The 22,017-nt window shown below is 36.1% G+C and overlaps 1 protein-coding gene across 1 annotated transcript; it reads left to right on the top strand.

The window, feature by feature from the left end:
- The first annotated feature begins 3,316 nt into the window (after positions 1-3,316).
- Positions 3,317-21,240, top strand: LOC110107587 (OBERON-like protein). The gene is made up of 3 exons (XM_020837867.2): positions 3,317-3,477; positions 3,809-4,994; positions 20,274-21,240. Exons 2-3 carry the CDS (start codon positions 3,842-3,844, stop codon positions 20,879-20,881), a joined length of 1,761 nt encoding a protein of 586 aa, XP_020693526.1. The 5' UTR covers positions 3,317-3,477; positions 3,809-3,841; the 3' UTR covers positions 20,882-21,240.
- Positions 21,241-22,017: the final 777 nt, after the last annotated feature.

The raw sequence follows: 22,017 nt of genomic DNA, 5'->3' as shown, positions 1-22,017 counted from the left end.
CCAAGATTTCTTAATGGCTCTAAGAAGCATTTTGTAGTAAGGCTGTCGTCCTATGGTGTGACCAACAAGAGACAAATCCCACTCCTTAGCACCATCTTCCACTTCTTGGTTAGAAAAAATAAGTAGCATTATCAGTCGGCTAGATAAAGTTAAACAGGAAGGTCATAGAAGTAAGGTTGTTTAGAAGCCATGATACCCTTCCAGTTAAGAGTGTGAACATGCTAAGGGTTACTAGTTAAAGATGGAGAGGAAGTGAATGATGAGACTTGAGAGGACTAGAAAGGGGAAAAGTAAGTTGAAGATAAAGCTCCATAGAGAAGCATCTTATGAAGCGAGGGGGCAAGATGTTTATTGTAAGGGCTAGGAGGGATGATGCGGAGGGTGGGGGAGATTTCATGTGATAGAGTTGGAGGCAAGAGAGGAGACAAGGAAAGCCAATGGGAAAGAACAAGGCGGCTAGGGTTTCCAAAGCTCTTGGCCTACTGATACTCATTTGAACTCATCTATATTTTTTTCCTTTCATACCCTAAATGTCATTTGGGTTGTCACATCTTACCTTTTATCATCTTAAAAAATCTTTCACTATAAGCTAATTTTTTCCTTAAAAAAAAAAAGATTATGGTGTATATGTATCTTCCCTCGAGTCCAGTACCTCTGGCAATGACTCTTACCCCATTAGCCTCTTGATATATCATCTTGAATATTTACAAATAAACTTTTACGATTTTTGTGCAACACCAATCAATAGACATAGTAACAATTTTACTCACTAGCCTAAAAGAAGGCTACAACACTTTGGACAATCATACAATCTCAGAAATTTATGACTAAATTTTAGTACGTTTAAGAGACATCTTTGCATTAAAATTTAGACTATAATTAGCATAATTCAATCATATCAAAACTAAAGTAAATAATTTATATATTTTTTCCAACATTAATAAATATGTATTGAGAATCTCTCATCTAAAAAAATATAATTTTATTTTGCTTTCTCATTTAATTATTATATTAATATTGCTCTATAAGCTTGATAATATAGCAATCACATTTTTACATTAGTGAGCGAAAAGTTCACTTTGCACCCGTACCAAAGAAAGCGAAGTGCCCAATCACTGAGGGAATTAGGTGGGCATGACATCATTAATATATGCTCAAACATCCACTAGTTTTGAAAAAGAAAAAAAAGAAAAAAGAGTTTTGTAACCAGCTTTCAAAACTTACCAACTCTACGGACATGAATGATCATAGCAGCACCACCTTTTGCAATGTCTCTTATATGAAAAAAATATTCCGTGTGGACATCAGATTATTCGGAGGCAAATCAGAGCAGATCAAATCATTCTGTACACAACGGGTATAAAACAAAGAGGTGATGTGACGAACCACGGCATGCTCTGATTCGCCTCCGGACGGAGTCTAGTGTCCGCACAGAATAATTTTTCCCTTATATGAGGAAAAATTATTACATGCGGGTCCGAATTCGTCCGGAGACCAATAAAAATGTGTCATGTCGCCCAGAAAAAAATGTACCACGCTCGATACCGAGCGCGCGCTTGATACCGAGCGCGCGCTCGATACCGAGCGCTCGGTACCACTCGGTACTGAACGCGAAACCAGACTGTTCTCCCGTCCGGTGTCTGCACAAAATAATCGCTCATACCTTCTGAGTTTGTATGTCTTGTTCATCAATATCATCATGATCTGCTTGTGCATTATTTTATTTCAATTAAATTTATTCTGCTATGTTAAGTTCAAATATTGAATTAAAAATTATTCAGATTTAAAGTATGAATTCTCTTAGATCTGAACTCATTTGTTTTGAATTTAGATTTTAAGGGCCTATTTGGGATTATTATAGTTTTTTTTATAAAAATAATTGTAAGCTACCATGAAGAAAGTAATTTTTTTTTTAAATTGCTATAGAAAGCAGCTTCCTAATATAATTTTTAAGAAAATAGTTGCTAAATAAAAACTATGATGACGGTCCAAAAAACAAAACAGTAAAAAACTGTCCAAAATAAAGCCTTAGGATTTATAAATGTGGTGGTAAAATTACGATGATTTTTTTTTTTAATTTATTGTGGAAAGAAGTTTTTTAGCATAAAAAAATGCTGAAATAAGCAAAAAAATAGTAATGAAATAAAATTATTGTTGCGGTCCTTCCACATAATTCTTTGGTTGATTTTATTGTCTACAATAGATTTAGCTAATTTTCTAGCAAACATTTGAGTCCAACAGATCAATTTGTAGGCTGCAACCTACCATGAGTAAAATAGAACTAAGGTAGCGGTATTACGAAGATTGAGTAGGGTTTCGTTTGGGACGGCTTTTTTACTGTTCTTTAAAACAATTTTTTGTACAATTTTTTTGTTAAACAAAAAAATTTTTGTATTAGAAAACTACTTCAGAAAGCAATAAAAAAGACGTCCCAAACGAAGCCTAAATCTTCTCTTTGTGAGGAAGAGCTCTGATTTATGCTTATGTAATATTTAAATTCTAAAAAATATATTTTAACATATTTAAAAAAATTTAATGTTTAAAAGGAAAAAAATAGATATCCTAAAGAAAAGTAATGTAAATGCTAAATATCTTAAATACTATTTCCAATGGGATTTACCAAATCCAAAAATTAGTCTAAAATTCAAAGAAAATGATATTAAATAATAATAATAATATTCATGAAACTAAATATATATAACAAAATTTATACAAAATTATTAATATTATATTAGTTTTGTGTCGAATCGGATTGTGTCGATCAATTAAATTGTACTGTTGACTCAAACTTCAATTACATATTCGATTGAGCCAAGACATTATGAACGAAAAAGTAGTAGCTAAATAAAAATTGTAATTTCTACTTATAATAATAAAATAATAAGAAAATTATCTAAAATAAAACTTTAGTGTATATTTTGAGAAACCTTTTTATTTTGGTAGCTCATTGACTATAACTTATTGATCTTTTGCTAATTTTTATGAAGAAATATATATTTTTGCAATCATATATTTAGGAACATAATATTAGTAAATAAGTTGTCCCATTTTAAAAGAAAATATTATATATAATTATTTAAAAAATTATTTTTCATAATAATTTTGCATTTTATTTTAAATTATTATGTGTAGTATAATTTAAAAAAATCTAATGCTAACTTTTTTATCATATTAACAAATCCAGTGATATAAAATTATTTCTCATCATAGAAGCTTCTAATAAAATAATTGTGAACCGCTTGACCTAAAAGTCCCCGTCACTTACTCGCGTGGACTTTTCAACACATTGGAGAAAAGCGCGGCCGCGTCCAGTCAAACACCGGCTATGCCGGTCACCTCACCTTCATCTTTTTCTTCTCCACTGTGCAGCAGCAGGAACGAGATTTGAGGACCTTCTACACATCCGGGCTGGTCTACACGGTTGCTCTCTCTCCTTTCTTCACGCTGTGCTGTTAAACCCTTTCGTCTTGCTCTCAGGTAAGCGGTCTGAGCTCTGTTTGATCCCTTTTCATAGTGGACCAGTTTCTTCTTAGGGTTTTCTGCCTAATTGAAAATCAGATTCTTGCATTCTTAGGGCTTGATGTATTGGTAGACGACGCGGTGTCTTTTAGGTGTTTGTGATTGTGCTTTCGGCTCTCGGTAGTTGAATTTGGTGCTAGGGTTAGGGTTTTGATTCTCTGACTTTAGAAAATGTAACTTTTTGTTCAGCTCGGGATTTAATTGTAAAAAAAAAGGAAATTTTCTGATATTTTAATGATTTTTTCGCTGAAAAAAGTTGAGCGAGGATTTATATTGCTGGTGATGACAGGTTTGAGGGATTGTATTGGGGAAACTAACTCGTATGGGCGCTTCTTCTGGTGCGAATTTTGATCAGAAAGGTTCCCCCAAAATGCTGCCTCCTCGCCAGCAACCTAGGTCTTTAGGGCTGCAAACGTCGTTGTCGCTAGCTTCCTCAGATGCCTTTGGATCCCATGACATGCAAGAGCAGCTGTCAAACTCTGACCAAGCTCATGACTCTCCTTCTGATAGCACGAGCTCTAGGGAAACCTGGCCGGTTGAGACCATTCGCTCTGGTGCTGTTAATGTAAAGTCAGCTTTTAAGGAGAAGGAAGGAGAGAGTGAGTTCCCTGAGCCACAGGTGATACGTCGGGTTTCGATTGCTGATAGGCTGTCTCTCCGTGAAGTTGCGAGAGAGAGCGTTGAGGTTATTGCTGACAGAATGACTGTTATGCCTAGTGAGCTCTTGGAAGAGCTTAAGGCTGAGTTGCGAGCAATACTTGAAGGAACAGGAGGACCTCATAGTAGGGAGGAGTTCTCGAGACTTCAACAGTTTCTGCAGAGTAGAGTGGACCTGACTGCTAAAACTCTTGTCAGGGCTCATAGAGTGCAGCTGGAGATTTTGGTTGCAATCAACACAGGAATTCTTGCTTTTCTGCACCCAAATGTTACCCTTCCGCAGGGTCGCCTTGTTGAGATTTTCTTGTACAAGAGGTGCAGGAACATTGCTTGCCAGAGTCCTATTCCTGCTGATGATTGCACCTGTGAGATTTGCACTCACAGAAATGGCTTCTGCAACCTCTGCATGTGTGTGGTTTGCAATACCTTCGATTTTGAGGTTAACACCTACCGCTGGATAGGTTGCGATTTCTGTGCACACTGGACACATGCTGATTGTGCTATGCGTACTGGTCAGATTGGAATGGGAGCATCTGCTAAGAGTGGCAATGGGCATGGTGAGATGCTTTTCAGGTGCCTAGCCTGCAACAGGACATCTGAGTTGTTAGGTTGGGTAAAAGATGTATTTCAACACTGTGCTCCTGGATGGGATCGCGAGGCATTATTACGAGAACTCGAATTTGTCAGCGGGATTTTTCATCTCAGCGAGGATCCAAGGGGAAGGAAATTGTATAGGAAGTGTGTTGAAGTTGTAGAAAAGATGAAGAGTGGTGCTTCAGAGTCAACAGCATGCAGGATGTTACTGCTGTTGTTTCAAGGTATCTTCTTCATTGTCTTTTTAACTTGTTGCAGGCCTTTCGCTCGAAAACTTCAAATATAACATGCATGAGATAGGACAAACAAATCGAACATTAAGTTCTATTGACATAACTACAATTAGAGGATCATCTTGCATTATTTACTGTAATTAAGCTTCTTATTTCTATAGCTAATCTGCCCTTGTTCTCTTAGAACTTATTTAAATCATCTTGGTTGTTACCTGATGAAAGTGCTGAACTGCCTGAGCTTGAGCTATAGTTCCTTTGAAGCTTAATAATTTTGCTTAGAATGGTCTTTTACTTTTAATCTTAATCTACTTTTTTGTAAGATTAACAGGTTCAATAACGGTATGTTTCCCTCTTCTAATAGTTGAAACCATGGGATCAATGATTACTGCTGAGTATGGTCTTTTTGACTTTTTATATTTGTACTCTTAAGGCATGCTTCAATGTAATTAAGTAATAGGTGTGGAGAGTCAATTTCTTGATTCTCATTGAATCACTTTAAGAACATGGTTTTAGAGTGTTTTTTTTTTTTACCTTTTTTCTGTTTTCAAATTGAGAAGGCTATTTAAAATTGTGCCTTGAGAATCTCTCTTTTTTCTCAATGCTTCAGTTGGGTCTTTTTGCCACATAATTTTTGTAAAAGAGACATCCGTCGTACTGATGCAAACTGCATGTATGCTGAAAAGTGCAAACGGGAATAAAAAGAATAGGTATTCCGGAAAAATGAGATTTCTGATCATACAAGCTTTTGACAAATGGCTAGTTTTTTATATGGCAAAAACTTTTTGTCCTTTATAAGGTAGCTTTCCAAGGAATTTATTGGGGCAATTGTTTTGGATGTATTTTCCATTTATCTCCTCGTTAGTCTAAATTTCATTGTTTAGTCTCTCAAAATTTGTTTCTTCTAGATGCAAACAATGATTTTAGATTGCTACATTAGGGGTCTACGTATTAGTTGTCATATTTTCAGCAAAATGAGTTGCAAATATTGGGAACCATGCCATTCTCCTTGTCATCTCTCTCTCTCTCTCTCTCTCTCTCACACACACACACACACTTTCTCACACACATGCACACACTTAAAAACCTGAGCTCGCACGCAACGCTCGCTTGATCGTGAGCAACTTTTGCCAACTGATACAATTGCCCTGCATTCTCTAGAAGCCTTGCTTGTGCTGCTGCCATTTCTCTTGGGACTTATCACAAAACCAAGTACCTACTTAAATCTCATGGCCACCAATGCCATCATCTAGCCTTAATCATGCCATTTTTTCTAGAATCTCACTTCCATCTCGTAAACATTTTTTGTATTCTCGTCCTTTTCCTTCAATTCCACTGCCTTTAAGGTCCCTTCTTCTGAAATCTTGCTAGCCCACTTTTCTTCAATTTTCACCGTCTTGAAATTCCCTTTCCTCATTTTTTGCCACTATGCCTTTTTCCTCTAGTCCCAACACAAACTTGGTGATTTGTCTATATTTTTCAGACTCTTCTTGCTGTTTCAATTAAAAATCATTCACTCTTTCCATTTATACAAGTACTCCCTTCTTTACATTCGTCTTCTTCTTGCTTTTATCTTTTTGGTCCAAAAAATGTTTTTTTTTTTAAATAATTGGTGCATTTGTTTAGGGAATATAAGCTACAAAAGTTTATGTTGTATTCTTAATTTTGTTAAGGCACATGAAGTGCTGGAGATTTGATGTTTACACTTCATAGATTTTTCTATTGAAAATCTGAACTTAGCAAATTTCTATTATGTTGTTTTATTTTATTTTATATTTTTTAATTTTAGGTATTTTAGAACCTCATTAGGATGATATGCCTATAAGAATGAGATGCTTCTATTGATTTGATTTCCTGGATTTGGGTTGGTTTGAGATCTGACATCTATTTTGACTAGTTGGTGTTCAATTCACTTGTTGAAACTTACCAATTCATTGGTTTTTGGATTTGGATCATTTTATTTAACTTCAAATTTGGAATTATGAGTCACGGGATCATTATTATTGGGCAGTTCTACCATTGCAAATTTCATTATTATGGCTTTTGTGAGTTTTGGGTATTGTCATAGGAAATGAGGCATACTTGTCTGGGGAATTGTGAATTTCATGTCTTATGTGACTTATGGAAGCTATCTTGTGTGGATACAACACCCTCTTTGGATATTATGTGCTCTAGGAGGTTCTTTTTGTTATTGAGCTTTGATGATTTCAATTGATTAACCATATGAATCATGTCTTACCATAATGCTGACCTAGAGTACAAACAAGGAAGGTGAATTCTATTAATAGATAATTGAGGAATGTGTGATATTATTATCAATAATATTTTATGCTTTTCACTTTCAATTTTGGGAGTATGTGTTGGTTGTGGGATCAGGATTCATTCGAGTATGGTGGAAGTACAATAAGCAACCTTTAGGGAAAGATGCGCCCTTGTACCAATTTGGGGTTTAGATGCTTTTCACATGGGGTGATCTCTTTCCCTAGTTTTTCTTCCTGAATATTTTGTTATTGCTATTGCAAGTGTCCTGATTTTAGTCATTTTGTCACAACTGGGATTTCAATTGTGAAAAAAAAATGCTTATTAAGTTTTCATGGTTCAAATTTCTTGTGAATTTCATTGAATTAATTGTGTTGTATTATTGTATTTGTTCTACTCACATATTTTTAAGTATACATCTAAAAAGGCAAATTTAGGTGTAATTTGTGATATTTTATTTGTGGATCATTATTTATTTTATGTGATGTACAACAATTACTACATTTTATTTGCATTAGGAATCTAGACCTTATATTTAATATCCTCGAACACTTTAGTGGCACCAAGTGTCCAATGAAACTCCCCTTTCTTAAGACAGTCGGTTATGGGCGCCACTATAGTGCTAAAGTTTCTAATAAATCTCCGATAGAAAGTGGCCAATCCGTGAAAACTCCGTACATCTCTAATATTTTTAGGTTCGGGCCACTCATTAATTGCTCTCACCTTTTCCGGGTCTGCTGAAATCCCTCGAGACGAAATTATGAATCCAAGAAAGGTAACACTATTGGTGAGAAACACACACTTATGGGGGTTGGCATACAACTGTTCTTTTCTCAGAATCTCACAGATTTGTTTCAGATGTTGATCCACCGAGTTACTATGAATCAAAATATCATCAAAGTATACGACGACGAATTTCCCTAGGAAAGGTCGAAGGACTTGGGTCATAATTCGCATGAAGGTGCTAGGAGCGTTGCTAAGACCAAATGGCATAACCATCCACTCGTATAATCCGTCTTTCGTCTTAAATGCCGTCTTCCACTCATCCCCGGGGCTGATTCGGATTTGATGATATCCGCTTTTAAGGTCAATTTTAGAGAACAGCGTTGCTCCAGTCATCATGTCTAACATATCATCTAATCGTGGGATAGGAAAATGATATTTCACAGTAATCTTGTTGATAGCGCGACTATCAACACACATCCTCCAAGAGCCGTCCTTTTTCGGATTTAAAAGGGCAGGAACGGCACACGGGCTAAGGCTTTCTTTTATAAATCCGCGCTGTAGGAGCTCGTCTATTTGCCTTTTCAGTTCTGTGTGCTCCATTGGATTCATCTGGTAGTGAGGGAGGTTTGGTAGGGAGGCTCCAGGCACTAAGTCAATCACGTGTTGAATATCTCTAAGGGGTGGCGGTTGGTCAGGTAGATCTTCCGGAAAAACATCAGCGAAAGTCTCTAAAAGAGGTTTAATCTCATCAGGGACTGGCTCTCCCAGATCATCATTAACTTCCTTGGCTATTAGGGCGTACACAGGGGATCCTTGATTAAACTCCATATCCATTTCTTTTGTCGTCACGAGATGTAGATCTTTATTGGTCTTAGGTGGGGCCGTCTTAGATTCACCCTGATGGACTTAGGCTGAGAGGGAATTAATTTGATTTTCTTTCCATTGTGTTCAAACACATAGGTGTTAGTTCTCCCATAAATATGGATGTCGTTGTCAAACAACCAAGGGCGGCCTAGAATAATTTGGCCAACATCCATTGTCAAAACGTCACACCAAATCTTTTCTTGATATCCATTAAACTCAAGCGGGATAAGGCTCCTATCTTTTATTTCCATCGAGGTTGAGTTAATCCAGGCAACTTTATACGGGTTTGGGTGAGGCGTCGATTTGAGGTTAAGCTTAAATATCATTGCTGAGGAGACAGCGTTGATGCAGCTTCCACTGTCGATAATAACCTTGCAGTTCTTATCTCCGATTTTAGTATAGGTATGGAAGATGGATGTTCTTCTCCAATCGTCACTTGGTTTAGGTTGGGACAACGCGCATCTAACGACTTGCAGGGTGACAGGTTCATCCTCAGAGAACGTTTCTTCTTCGTCATCAACATGATGAATTAAGTCAGTCTCGGACTCTTCCTCGTTGTCGTCAACCTCTTCTATTATGGTGACTTTATAGGGACTGGAACGTTGTGAAGCAATGTGTCCGTACCCATGACACCTATAACACTTAGTTTCGGAATTTGCTTTGGGAGGGTTACTGTCGGTGGGTTATCCCTTAGAGTCCGGACGAGGTGGGGCGTTGCTAGCAGTGGGTCGACTACCTATTGAAGGTGTAGGACGGTTTTGGGACTGGCTGTTGGAAGTGCAATATGGGTTAGATCGAGAATCAAACTGTCTATTGGTAGAGTGGGTCTTGGAGTCCTCAAGGTCAAGTACAAGGCTACACGCTGCCTCTAAGGTGTCAATTCCTCTAGCAAAAAGTTCAGTTCTAAGGTCTTCTCTAAGGCTAGCTCTAAACATAGATAGGATTTGGGTTGGGGTGGCGGACTCCTCTCCGTTGCAACGAATCAGGAAGTCGTCAAAGGCAGAGATGTAGTCTTTAACAGGCTTGCTTCCTTGAGTCAGTCTATTCCACTTATCTAGAAGCTTAGGGTAGTAGGAAGGCGGAAGGTACTTCCTCCTAAGTTCTTGTTTCATGGCTCTCCAGTCTGTAATAGGATGTTCGCCTCGAGCCTCGCGCATATTCTCCAGATTGCTCCAATATAAGTTGGCTCGGCCGGTGAGTTTCATCTCTGTGAATCTAACATTCCTGGCTTCCGATATGTTATACCACTTGAAATAACTGTCCATGGATTTAAGCCAATCTAGGAAAACTTGGGGATCCAGGGTTCCATCATAAGTGGGAGTGTCAATCCTAATATTTTTCAACAGTTGGGCATCGTTGTCTCTCAAAGGGTTCTCATCTCCTACGGGTTCGTGATGGGGTCTCGGGTTATGATGGTAATGGTCTCAAGGAAGGCCATTATCTCGGGGCTGTTCACGCTCAGTTCTGTTATCCTCACCATAGGGTGAGTGTGGTCTCGAAGGTGTGTAAATGGCGGGATTCTCAATACTTTCAATGTTATCGAGACGGTCGCTCGTGTGGCGCCTAAAGTCTGCTAAATCAGTTTGGGTGTTGCGGAGTTGTTGTGTCATCGTGCCGAGTTGCCCTACTATAAGGTCTAGAGTAGCTTGCATGTGTTCCGGGTCCATGGGTGAAGGTTAGGGGTTGCTCGGGGAAGAGTTGGGGTGGTGGACAGCACCTAAAAGCTATGGGAGGAGGTTCTTAAAACTTCTAAAAGCTGCTGGAATACAAGGGACAGCAACCTAACACAAGGGGCACGATGTCTAACAAGTTTGGGGTTGAGTGCAAGGTGTGGACAGCAACTAGGACTTAAGTCAGAGACTCCCAACAACCTGTAAACACTGCAGGGAATAACAGGCAGCAGTCAAACAAGTGTCTAGACACCCTAAACAGTGATTAACTACTGCAGGAAATAGGGGACAGCAGAGCTAAAGCAGGCCGTAGTTGTTCCAAACACTTAGGGATCTTCCCAAACAAAAGGCTAACACTAAGATGCTAGTTGATATGACTTAACTCAGCTAGATGAGTGCAGGAAATGCAGAAAACAATAACAAAACAGTGAAAAAACTTTATCTAAACAATGATATGCATGCAAGTTTTGAACTACCACAAGAAATTAGACCCTAGGATGCTTCCTACACATGTCAAGCATGGTAACCATGCTCTGATACCACAAATGATGTGAAACAATCATGCGATGAATTGCGAATTGCACATAGGAAAATAATAGAAGTATTGATTCAAAACTTGCTACCAAAACTCTTTGCTTAATCAAGTTGAGTTCACGAATTAGATGACGATAAATTAAGTAATGACAAGAAAGCACATTTAGAGATTAGAAGACTTTCAAAATAACATCAATAATTCAAGTAATACAAATGGCTAAGACTAACAAAGCCCCAAATTTAAGATTTAGATCCTTCACCTTAAGATCCGTCACTCATATTTAAAGTGGAGGTTAGCGGAAGAGAACCGTAAGTAGACTTAGCGACGCCACTAAGAGGCAAGTGATCTTGAGAGGACTTGTCGCCGGGAAGGTAGCCGGGTTCGGAGGAGCGGATGGACGGCCTTCAATGATCCACGTGTAGACGGAGAAGTGGTCGTCGATGGACTCCGCTAATGTTGGTAGGATTCGATCCAAGTATTCTTCGACGGTGTCGTCAAAGTCGAAGCCAACGTCGAAGAAGGGTGACTTGAGGATGTCGATTCTTCCTTGGTGATCGTACTCAAATCCGAAATTCCATTCGGGTTCCTCCATGCATTCTTGAAGATGGGAGTGAATGGTCGCCACAAGACGTCTCCGATGAAGGGGAGAAGTGGCTCGGGAGTTGGGGGAAGAAACGGCCAAGATTAGGTGGGTTAGGGGAATTTGGCCAAGGTGGGACTCCAAATAATGGTGCAGGAATTTCTGCAGAAAATTAATTTTGGAGGGGTTAATGGGATGGATTTAATTTGAAATCCAAATTAAACCAAGGAGGAATAATGGGCGGCCAAGGGGGAAGGAATTTGGGGGCTGATTTTGTGGGATTAATGAGGTGATTATGAGAGAGAAAGGGGCCTAATGAGGGGCCCGGCCATTGAGAGAGACGAGGGAGGAGTTTAATTTAGGCGAGTGGGGACCACAAAATCAATTTCAGAATTTAAGCAAAATCTGAAATTAAAATTTTAGTTTTAATAGTAATTGGAGGTTTCTAAATTAAAGCAATTAATTGAATTGGGTTTGAATTTCGAATTCAAACTCAATTCCAATTTATTTGATTGCAATAATCAAGGGAACAATTTAGGAAACCGTTAATGGCCATAGAAACTCCTAAAATTCAGAATTTTGAAAATTGAAAGAGGAGGGAGAGAGGGAGGCGGTGGCAATGTGGAAAGGAGCTGGCGGCTGAGGGTTGGACGGCGGTTGCTGGACGGAGGAGGGGTCGGCGGGTGGAGCTGGGCAGGCCGGCGGGTGGGGTTTGGCAGGCCGGCGGGAGGGGCTTTGCAAGGAGCGGACTGGGCTGTGAGAGGAACTTGCACGGAGCGGGCTGGGCTGTGAAGCCGGCGGCCTGGCTAGATCCCAAGGGGGGACGGCGGCACTATGGGGGGCAGAGGAAAACTGAAGAAAGCTGCGATTTTCTCTGACTTTGAAATCCCTTACCTCGATATTTCTTCACGACTCTACCTCCACACAATAAGCTTGAACTAATTCTAGAACTCACTAAGAGATCTAGTTCTCCCTTTGAACTCACTAAGAGATCAAAGGGAAATGCACTAACAAAGAGGATAATTTTTATTCAACCAAAAACTAAATTCTTACAATGCATCATTCCTCATATAAGGAGGCTCAAATAAAGAAAAATGAAAAGACATAAACGCCCTCTGGGCTACATAAGTAGAACAATGCCCTCAGGGGCAAACTAGGAAAACTAAAGAAGTACACATGACATAAGCTGTAAATAACTCAGAAGTAGAGACTCTGAATCGTAGCCGTCGATCTGCGCCGTTGGCGATGGTACACGTGTCGAAATCTGATGCCCCCATCAATTCCTGAATTGAAAAGTTAGAAACTAGTCATGTTCATATATGTAAATCAAAGTAGATTCCATTCTTTCTGAGAAAACAATGTTAATATTAATGGGAGACAAGGAAATAATGTAAGTAGGGCGTTTGATAATGAGATTTATGAAAATCATAAGCACCACAATTTTTACATAGATGATATCATAACCAAAAAGGTTAAATGATTAATGAATAAGGATAGTTTTTTTGAATGACAAACTACATTTGAATAACATAGTACGATTTACAAATTTATAATTTGATGGGCATGCTAAAATGCATTGGATGAGTATGAAAAAGCAAAGGGAAAGAATAGGACGGGAATCTACTACTGCTTGGGCTAAAATGAAAGATTTTTAAAAGGAAAATTCTTAACCTTATCTTATCATGATTATTTGCTTGATCTGCTTAACTCATTAAAGTAAGTTATAGATTAAAATTGTTTCTAAATATATGAATCAATTCAAAGATTTGTGTTCTGAGATTATTGAGATCCTAAAACTGCACTCTTTAGATTTAGATCTGATTTAAGACTTGGAATCACAAGAAAGATGGCATCACACCACATTGCGTCACATGAGCATACTTTTGAAATATTTTGAACAGATTGTCAGAAAAATTATTAACACATATTTTTTGAAGTATTTCATTTCATCAAATTAAGTCAAATTTAGTCTTCTTTATCTATCACAACTAAAGGTAGTAACATCATCATGATTATGACACTAAAGAGAAATAATCTTGTATTTAGGTATACTTTTTTGCTAAAGTATGTTTTAGGTGTCATTAGACTGGTCTTACTCTAATGAGTTTATGTTAATGGAGATGAGCATGAAAAAGAAATCAGCGTGTCTGATGATGCTCATGAGTTTGATAAAAAGATAGTAATTATGAGTATGCTTTAACCAAAAACTCATTAAATATCATTCATTAGATCATTGCTATAGTTAAGGTTGAGTCTTACTAGAAAAGAGCTGCAAATTTTTAAAGCTATTTGAAGCATCATGAAAAACTGTGCAAGCTTATCATTGATGGTGTGCTTGTTTGAATGTAGTGTGTAAATTTTCTATAACCATATGAATTTGAAACCTATATCACATCTATAGCCATATGACATAGCTTGGGTAGAAAAATGGCTATTTTGTGTCCCAAAGATATTTTGTTCTTATTCAATCAGTTACATATATTGATTGAAATTAGTGTGATATATTGTCCATAGACGTTGCTTATTTTATTTTTGGCAATTTTAGTTATATGATTTAGATATGACTTATTTGAAGTTCTATGCACAATAGGAGAAGTGTAGCATTGAAACTTATTAAGCCTAAGAGTGGATTAGGGATTGTAAAATAGTCGAGTTTTCCCGACGAAGTGAAAGTCTTTGGCTCTTTGCATATTCTAAATCGGTAGACATTTTAAAAGGATAGTAGGCTTCGAGATGAGATTTATGCTTTAATGCCTATTGAGTTTAATAATATCGTGCTTGAAGTTTTGTCTCTACCTTATAATGCTAACTGTTGAGTAATGTTCAACGTTTTTATTTTGATGAGCTTCCTATTGAATTGCCATCACTTAGGGACATAAAACATGCAATTGACTTAATTATTGGATATCATTATATGATAAATTAAATTGAACATGAAAGATAGGTTGATGAGCTTAAAAAGGGGTTTGTAGGCTAAAACACAATAATTTATGCTACTCTAGATTTACTAGTATTTAAGAAAGATGTTAGGTGTCATATGTGTGAATAATTTAGAGCAATTAATAAAATTACCATCATATGCTTCATGCATCATGCTCGGATGATATGTTAAATATGATGTTGGTTTTGTGATTTTGTTTAAGATTGATTTGAGTAGTTACTATCATCAAATGAGAATGGGCGAAACCAACGAATGGAAAAAAGGTTGTTTTTAAGACATAAGATGTATTATATGAATGATTAATGATTAACTATTGCGCTTGCCACTTTTATGATAATAATGGATTATGTCTTGCAACCTTCTATTGAAAATTTCATTTTTGTTTACTTTGATGTTTTTGATTCATATAGCAAGACATGAGATGGTCATTAGGTGCATTATAGGAAAGTTTTTGAAGTTTTGCAACATGAGAAATTTTATTTGAATATGAAATGTAGTTTTGTGATACTACTTGTGAAATTTTTAGCTTTTATTATGTATGGTGATGGGTTATCAATTAATTCTGAAGAGGTTAAAGTAATTAATGATCAAACAACTTTTACAATATTCATAATTTTTGGATTTGCACGGTTAAACAATTAAACGGGTTTAGTACTATGATCACTCCAATTATAATATATCTTAAGAAAATGGTGCTCAAGTGGATTAAGTAATTTGATCTTGTTTTTATTGAGGTTTAGAGGCTTGTAAATATATATGTACCGAAATTGCTTGATTTAATGAAGTGTTTGAGATTTATTGTAATGCTTCTTGTGTAGGTATTAGTGGAATGTTAAGCCATAGGGGACATACAATTATTTTCTATAGTGAGAAGTTGAACGAACATAAGCAAAATGTTCAACTTAGAATAGAGAAAATTATATTCTTTTGTCCAGACTCTTTGTTGTTGGAGGCATTATTTGTTTCTTAAAGAGTGTACTTTTATTTTGATCATAAATCATTGTATACTCGGGTAGGAAAAGAAGTTAAGCTATTGACTTGCCAAATAGGTTAAAAGCTTTTGCAGGATTACACTTTTGTCTTAATAAGTGTTGTAAATGAGGATAAATCTATTGATGCTTTAAATAGGTCTTATTTTATGAACAATGCATGTTAAAGTAATTGAATTTGATTATTATAAAGGGAATGTATCCTTTCTAAGGACTTTGGTGAGATATATGTGGACTTAAATAATAATTCATCTGTGGTTAACAACGTTTTTATTTGTAAAGATGATCATTTATTTAAGAGTCTTTATTTTTGCATTCTTAATTCATCTTTTAGGGACTTTCTGATTTTATAATTAAATTTGTTTTATGATTAATATGAACTCGAAGAATGTATGATTATATTTTTATAGTGGTTGATTGTTTCTCTAAAATTGCTCATTTCATTTATGGGATAAAAATATTAATGTATCTCACATTATTAAATTATATTTTTGAATATGATTAAATAGCATGGATTACTTAAAGTAATTACATCTAAGATGGATGTAAATTTATAAGTTATTTTGCACTTGGATAAATTTTCAATTGCTGGTCACCCGCAAATGTATGGGTGGTACATTGTTTGATTAAAGTCCATGGACACAATTTATTTCTTAATAATTTTACAGACGTGAGTCCATCCAAAGTTTTCATGGATTCCAGCATAGAAAGTCTATAGATTTTTTTGGGCATCTTACCGAGTCTAGGCTAGTGCATTTGCATAATCATTCGCACAACATATCCATATCTTGGATAAGATTATTCATAATAAAGCAACTACTAATTTTATAATTATAAGCTTTCTCCCATCTTGAACAAATTGTAAATGGAGTTGAAATTGGATGATAAAGTAATGATGCATTTAAATTTATAATGACTTGCTTCAGGAAGAAGTTAAATGTGGAAAAAGTGGGCCTTTTAAAATTTTGCAGTTCATTGGAATTAACATCTATAAATTAGATTTTTTAGAAGTTACAGTATTAATCCAATTTTAAATAGGTGCATTTGACCTTATTTTTCTAACATGCTACCAATTCTTAAGACTTTTTTTTTTCCAGCTTCCTATGGGTTTGCATCAAATGCTTTTGTCAAACAAATCTACACAGCTTATTGTTGAAGTCATTCTAGATAATGAAATTGTGTCTACTATTGATGTTAAATTTTAATGATATTTAGTACATCGATGTAATAGACCTATTTAGGATAACTTATAGATTACTTAACAGGAATCGCAAAATTTATGCTCTAATTTACTTGTTGAATATCTAATGCTAAATTTGTGATAGAAAAGTGCCCCTCAAACTTAAGGTAAAATTTTATAGGAATCGCAAAATTTACGCTCTAATTTACTTGTTGAATATCAAATGCTAAATTTGTGATAGAAAAGTGCCCCTCAAACTTAAGGTAAAATTTTATAAGATGGCGATGAGACCTGCAATACTTTATGGTACAAAATGTTAGCCATTAAAAGAGAAACATAAAATTGACTTAAGTGTTGCATATATGAGGATGCTCAGGTGGATGAGTGACTTTGAACTTAAATACATAATGTGAAACGAGTATATATGTGAAAAGGTTGGAATAGCTATAGTGGAAGATAATATTAGAGAGTTGCCTTAGGTGGTTTGGTCACATAAAACTTTATAAAAAATTTGTCTTTTGATGACCTTGTTTGGATGATAGATGTATTAGATTCGACCTACATTAAGAAAGGTAGAGTTACACACAAAAAGACTTGGTTAAAAAGTATTAAAAATAATCTTTTTTATTAGATTTAAATGAGAATTTGAAAAAAAAAAGATTCATGTAGCTGACCCCACGTAGTTGGATAAAGGCTTATTTTTGTTAGTGTTGTTGGGTATTTTTATGGAGATATGTGTTTAGTCATTAGTGCTTAAATTTTGATTGAAATTTTGACAACATCAAAATTTATTTAGGGGCTGTTTTATTGTCTAAAAAAAAGGATGTAGTAAATGTAGGTGAATGATTTTGTTTGTTTGGTTTGAAGTAATGAATGTAGTGTAAAGTTCAAAAAATGGTGGTGGCCAGCGGTGGCTGTCGGAGGTTGACGGTGGTGGGTGGCAGCCGGTGTTGCCGATGATTGGCGGCGCTAAGTGAGCTTGCTTGTGGTGTAAATGATGCTAGCTCAAAATTAGGCAAGTTTGATTTATTTCAAAAAGGAACTAAAATGGTTTACACTATATTTACTTTGTTTCATTTTGCATTCCAACCAAACATCAAAATTTTCAAAACCCCTGCATTTGGAATACTTTACTCACTTGTAGTTTTATTTTATTTTGTAATTTTTTATTTTAGGTATATTTGAACATGCTTGTAATGATATGCTTATGAAAACATAATTTTTTCTCTTTTTATTCAATTTCTTGGATCTAGGTTGATTTAAGGTCTAGCATGATTTTTGGTTGGTTTAGTTGGTAATCGGTTCAAAGTTTGGCGCATATTGATTAAGTGGTTTGCTAATTTTTTTTCTTATGGTTTAACTTGGGAATTGGAATTATTAGTCACGAGAGTTTTGGTGTTTACTACCTATTTCATTATAATGGTTTGTGCTTTTGTGCGTCAGTATTGGCCTTTGGAAATGAGCCATTTTCCATTACTACAAGTTTCAGCATGGGCTTGGTCTTTTAAGTCATGGGCGGTGTAAGAGGAAATGTTGCATGGTTATTTAGAGAATTTTGAATTCCATTGGAAAAAAACTATCCGCATGTTGTTGGGGGACCTGCAGGAAGCTATCTAGAGCAAATAGTATGAGCTCCACTGATCTTATATGCTCTAGGATGTTCTGTTTGTTACCGCGCTTTACTGTTTTTAATTGAATCAATGTGAATGCATTACCACAAAATTGACTGATAGGAAACACTTGTAGAATTCAAGAGAAACCTATCAATGATTTGATTTATGTGATTTCCCACCACAAATTTTAAAAGAATCCAAGAGCATGTCAAGAACAACATAGTAATGGATGAAATAGAGAAGAAAATAACAAGGTACAATTGATTCTTAATTTGAGAGGAGGATTTATCTCTCCCAAATTCTCTAGACACCGATAGAGACCAATGAAACCTAAGCACCTAAACAGAATTCAGCCAAATACAAGATAACCCTAACCCTAATCCCTAATATCTATTTAAAGCATACAAATATAATTCCAATTACTAAATAGCCCCTATCTAAATTAAAACTTGCCTAAATTGCCCCTCCTCTTCAAGTAATGGCCCCCACAAGGGGTATGGCGGCTTGCTTTTCCCGACTGGAGTAAACCAGCTCCTGGTCTTGTTCAGCCGGCCCTCCTTGGGTTGGAAGAGCCTTTCTTTGGGCCAAATTTATTATAAACGGAATTTCAATTGTGGCTAAAATTTAATTGCTCGTTGATTTTTCATTGTTCATATTTCTTGTTGATTTTTTTGAATTATTCAATAATTGCATTTTAGTTTTAGTTAAATTTCACATATTTTTGAAATTACTTGTAAAAAATAGTAAGTTTATGTGTTAAAAAAAATGAATGTATGTTTAATCAACGGTCTTTAATTTGTGAATTTTTATTTCTTTTATGTGATCAACATCCTTTGCATTATCCTATAATGTATTAGAATCTCTATAACTTGGATGTCTTGCATTATGAAGCTTTGGGTTTTGTCTTATTTCTAATTATTAAAAAAATTATGTTGTGTAGAAATAATAAGTGGTTGGCACTCCCTTGTTGTATAGTAATTGATAAAAATTATGTTTGATGCAGATTTATAGCTGACAGGAGAGCTCTCACTTGAGGGAGATTGATAAAGCACTTTAAGCTTTGGGTTTCACACCATATTGGATAATTGAAAATTATGTTGGGTAGAAATATCAAATAGTTGGTCGTCAAACTTTTGGATTGAAATTGAATTTGACAATTAGTATAGCTGATCAAATTTTGATCCCCTATCCGTCCAAAAAAAAAAAATTCTGGTGTTCTGTTTTGCTTATTTTGCTAAGGCTTGGTATAGATCCAAGACCAAATGACCCTGAACTAACTTATTTGGGTCAGTCTGTTTCTGTGTCATATCCTTGGATTGATTTGGTTGCTAAAACATAGGAGTCCATGGCGTTTGAAAACTTCTTGGAAGAACTTAGTAACATTGAGATGGTCTTTTCCATTAACTATTGGTTGCTTTGGCCAGAACTGAACTTCTGATTCTATGACTTAGGCTTCATTTGGGACGGCTTTCTTATTGCTTCTTAAAGCTGCTTTCAAGTGCAAAAATTAAAAAATTTGTATTGGAAAGCTGCTTTAAAAAGCATTAAGAAAGCTGTAAAAAATGAATTTTCAATGTTTTATCCAAGTTATGCCTCTTGATATATGCAAAAGTTTTATTCCCTCTATTTTTCATACATAATTTCTTCTCCATCTTTGTGATTGAAAATAAACCTTAACTTGGATGAGTCAATCAACAGTCTTCTTTAACATTGACTAAAGTAGAGACCTTATTATGGGGAGGATTGATTTAAGGTTAAAAGTTCATTGCCTCCTTGTCTGGGTTGGCTTTGAGTTTTTTGTTTTGTACTTTCAAGTTCGTTTGGCTCTCAAAAGAGTGAAGTGGTAAATGATGCGCTTTCCATTCCATTGTGTTAATTTATTGGTTCTGAATATAACATTGTGATCTGTCCTACAGAGCTTGAGATAGAATCCCCAAAGAGCCATGAAAATGAGGACCCAAGTCGTTCCATATCTCCGAAGGAAGCCTGCAACCGCATAGCTGATGTGGTCCAGGAAGCCGTGAAGAAGATGGAGATGGTTGCCGAGGAGAAGCTTCTCTTGCTTAAAAGAGCTCGCCTTGCCGTCGAGGCTTGTGACCGCGAGCTTGAGGATAAAGCCAGGGAAGTTGCAGAGCTCAAAATGGATAGGCAGAGAAAGAAGCAGCAGGTGGATGAGCTTGAAAGCATTGTGAGGCTCAAGCAAGCTGAGGCTGACATGTTCCAGCTCAAAGCTACTGAGGCCAGGCAGGAAGCCGAGAGGCTGCGGAGCATCGCTCTTGCGAAGTCCGAGATGGCCGAACAAGACTATGCTACTATGTATCTAAAACGGCGATTGGACGAAGCTGAAGCTGAGAAGCAGTATCTGTTTGAAAAGATAAAGCTTCAGGAGAGCCAGCGACCTGCACATGGTAGCGGCGGCCCAAGCGTCGGCGGCGGCGATCCCGCCCAGATGCTGAACAAAATCCAGGACTTGCTGAAGAATGTGTACAATGTTTCACCCAAGACAGATGCAAAAACCAAGTGAGTGCTCTGCGCACTAAAAGAAGTTTAGGATGTTTATTCAAAATGATAGAGTAGCAATCAAAGCTATGGATCCCTAATCATTTGGGCAGGGACTGTGTTCTTATTGTTCTTATGGCTTCAGTTAAACAGCATGGTTGTGGTAGCTTTCATTTGTGGCTTTTGGAACCACACTTATTGTTTTTTAAGAGCTTCATACTTCTTAGTTGAATGAGATTCTTGCATTTCATCGTGTTATTTAGGGGTTTTGATCGCATTCAAATTGAGTCCACACAATGAGGACGATCAAACTAGGAAGTTTGAAAATAATAAGTGTAACAACTCATACTCTTAACTATCGAGATATTGTTTGCTTTGGCTTAAGAGTCCTGCAGTTTTGTCCTGTTGGTGTAACTTTCCTTTTTGGTCCATTTGCCTGATCAATAAATAAATCTTAAATACAAATTGAATCATTCAAAACAAAATAATTTTTTTAAAACAAAATAAATCTCTAAACATATTTAATCGATAAATAATGCAATCAATAAGTTTTTTTACTAACCATTACTCTGATACCATTGTCACGTCCCAAGATCTATAGACATCCAAAGCTTATGAATTGCAATAAAAAAATCAGTAAAATACGAAAAATATATTTCACAATAAAACGTCAACCTTTCGATTGATGCACATAATTATAATTACAAAAGTATGAACATACTATCATACAATAGTAATCATCATATGTATCCCAATAACAAAATATAATCAAAATACAATAAGAAAAATCATCATAAACTCACGTGCACAATCTAGAAGATATGTACATATACACATATAACTTCAATGTCACATAATGCATGAACTTTTATTCTATCCAGTGAACGTATGCAGAGGAAGGTTCGGTTTTAGGCAAAAAAGTGCCTGTACCGAGTTTTCGCGCCTGTACCGAGTTATTTGAAAAAGCTCGGTACAGACTCTTTTTTGGCTAAAACCGAACCTTCCTCTGCGTACGTTCACTGGATAAAATAAAAGTTCCATAATGCATAATCTCACCTCCACATCATAAATGCACCAAAATAAATAAAATTTCCAATTTTTAAATGATGAATATTCACATGTGAGTGTAAGATGTAATTTCCAAAAAAAAAAAAAAAGGTA

This window comes from Dendrobium catenatum, unplaced genomic scaffold (assembly GCF_001605985.2).
Source record: "Dendrobium catenatum unplaced genomic scaffold, ASM160598v2 fragScaff_scaffold_1061, whole genome shotgun sequence".
Taxonomy (NCBI): Eukaryota; Viridiplantae; Streptophyta; class Magnoliopsida; order Asparagales; family Orchidaceae; genus Dendrobium; species Dendrobium catenatum.
This window is presented reverse-complemented; position numbering and strand designations above follow the sequence as displayed.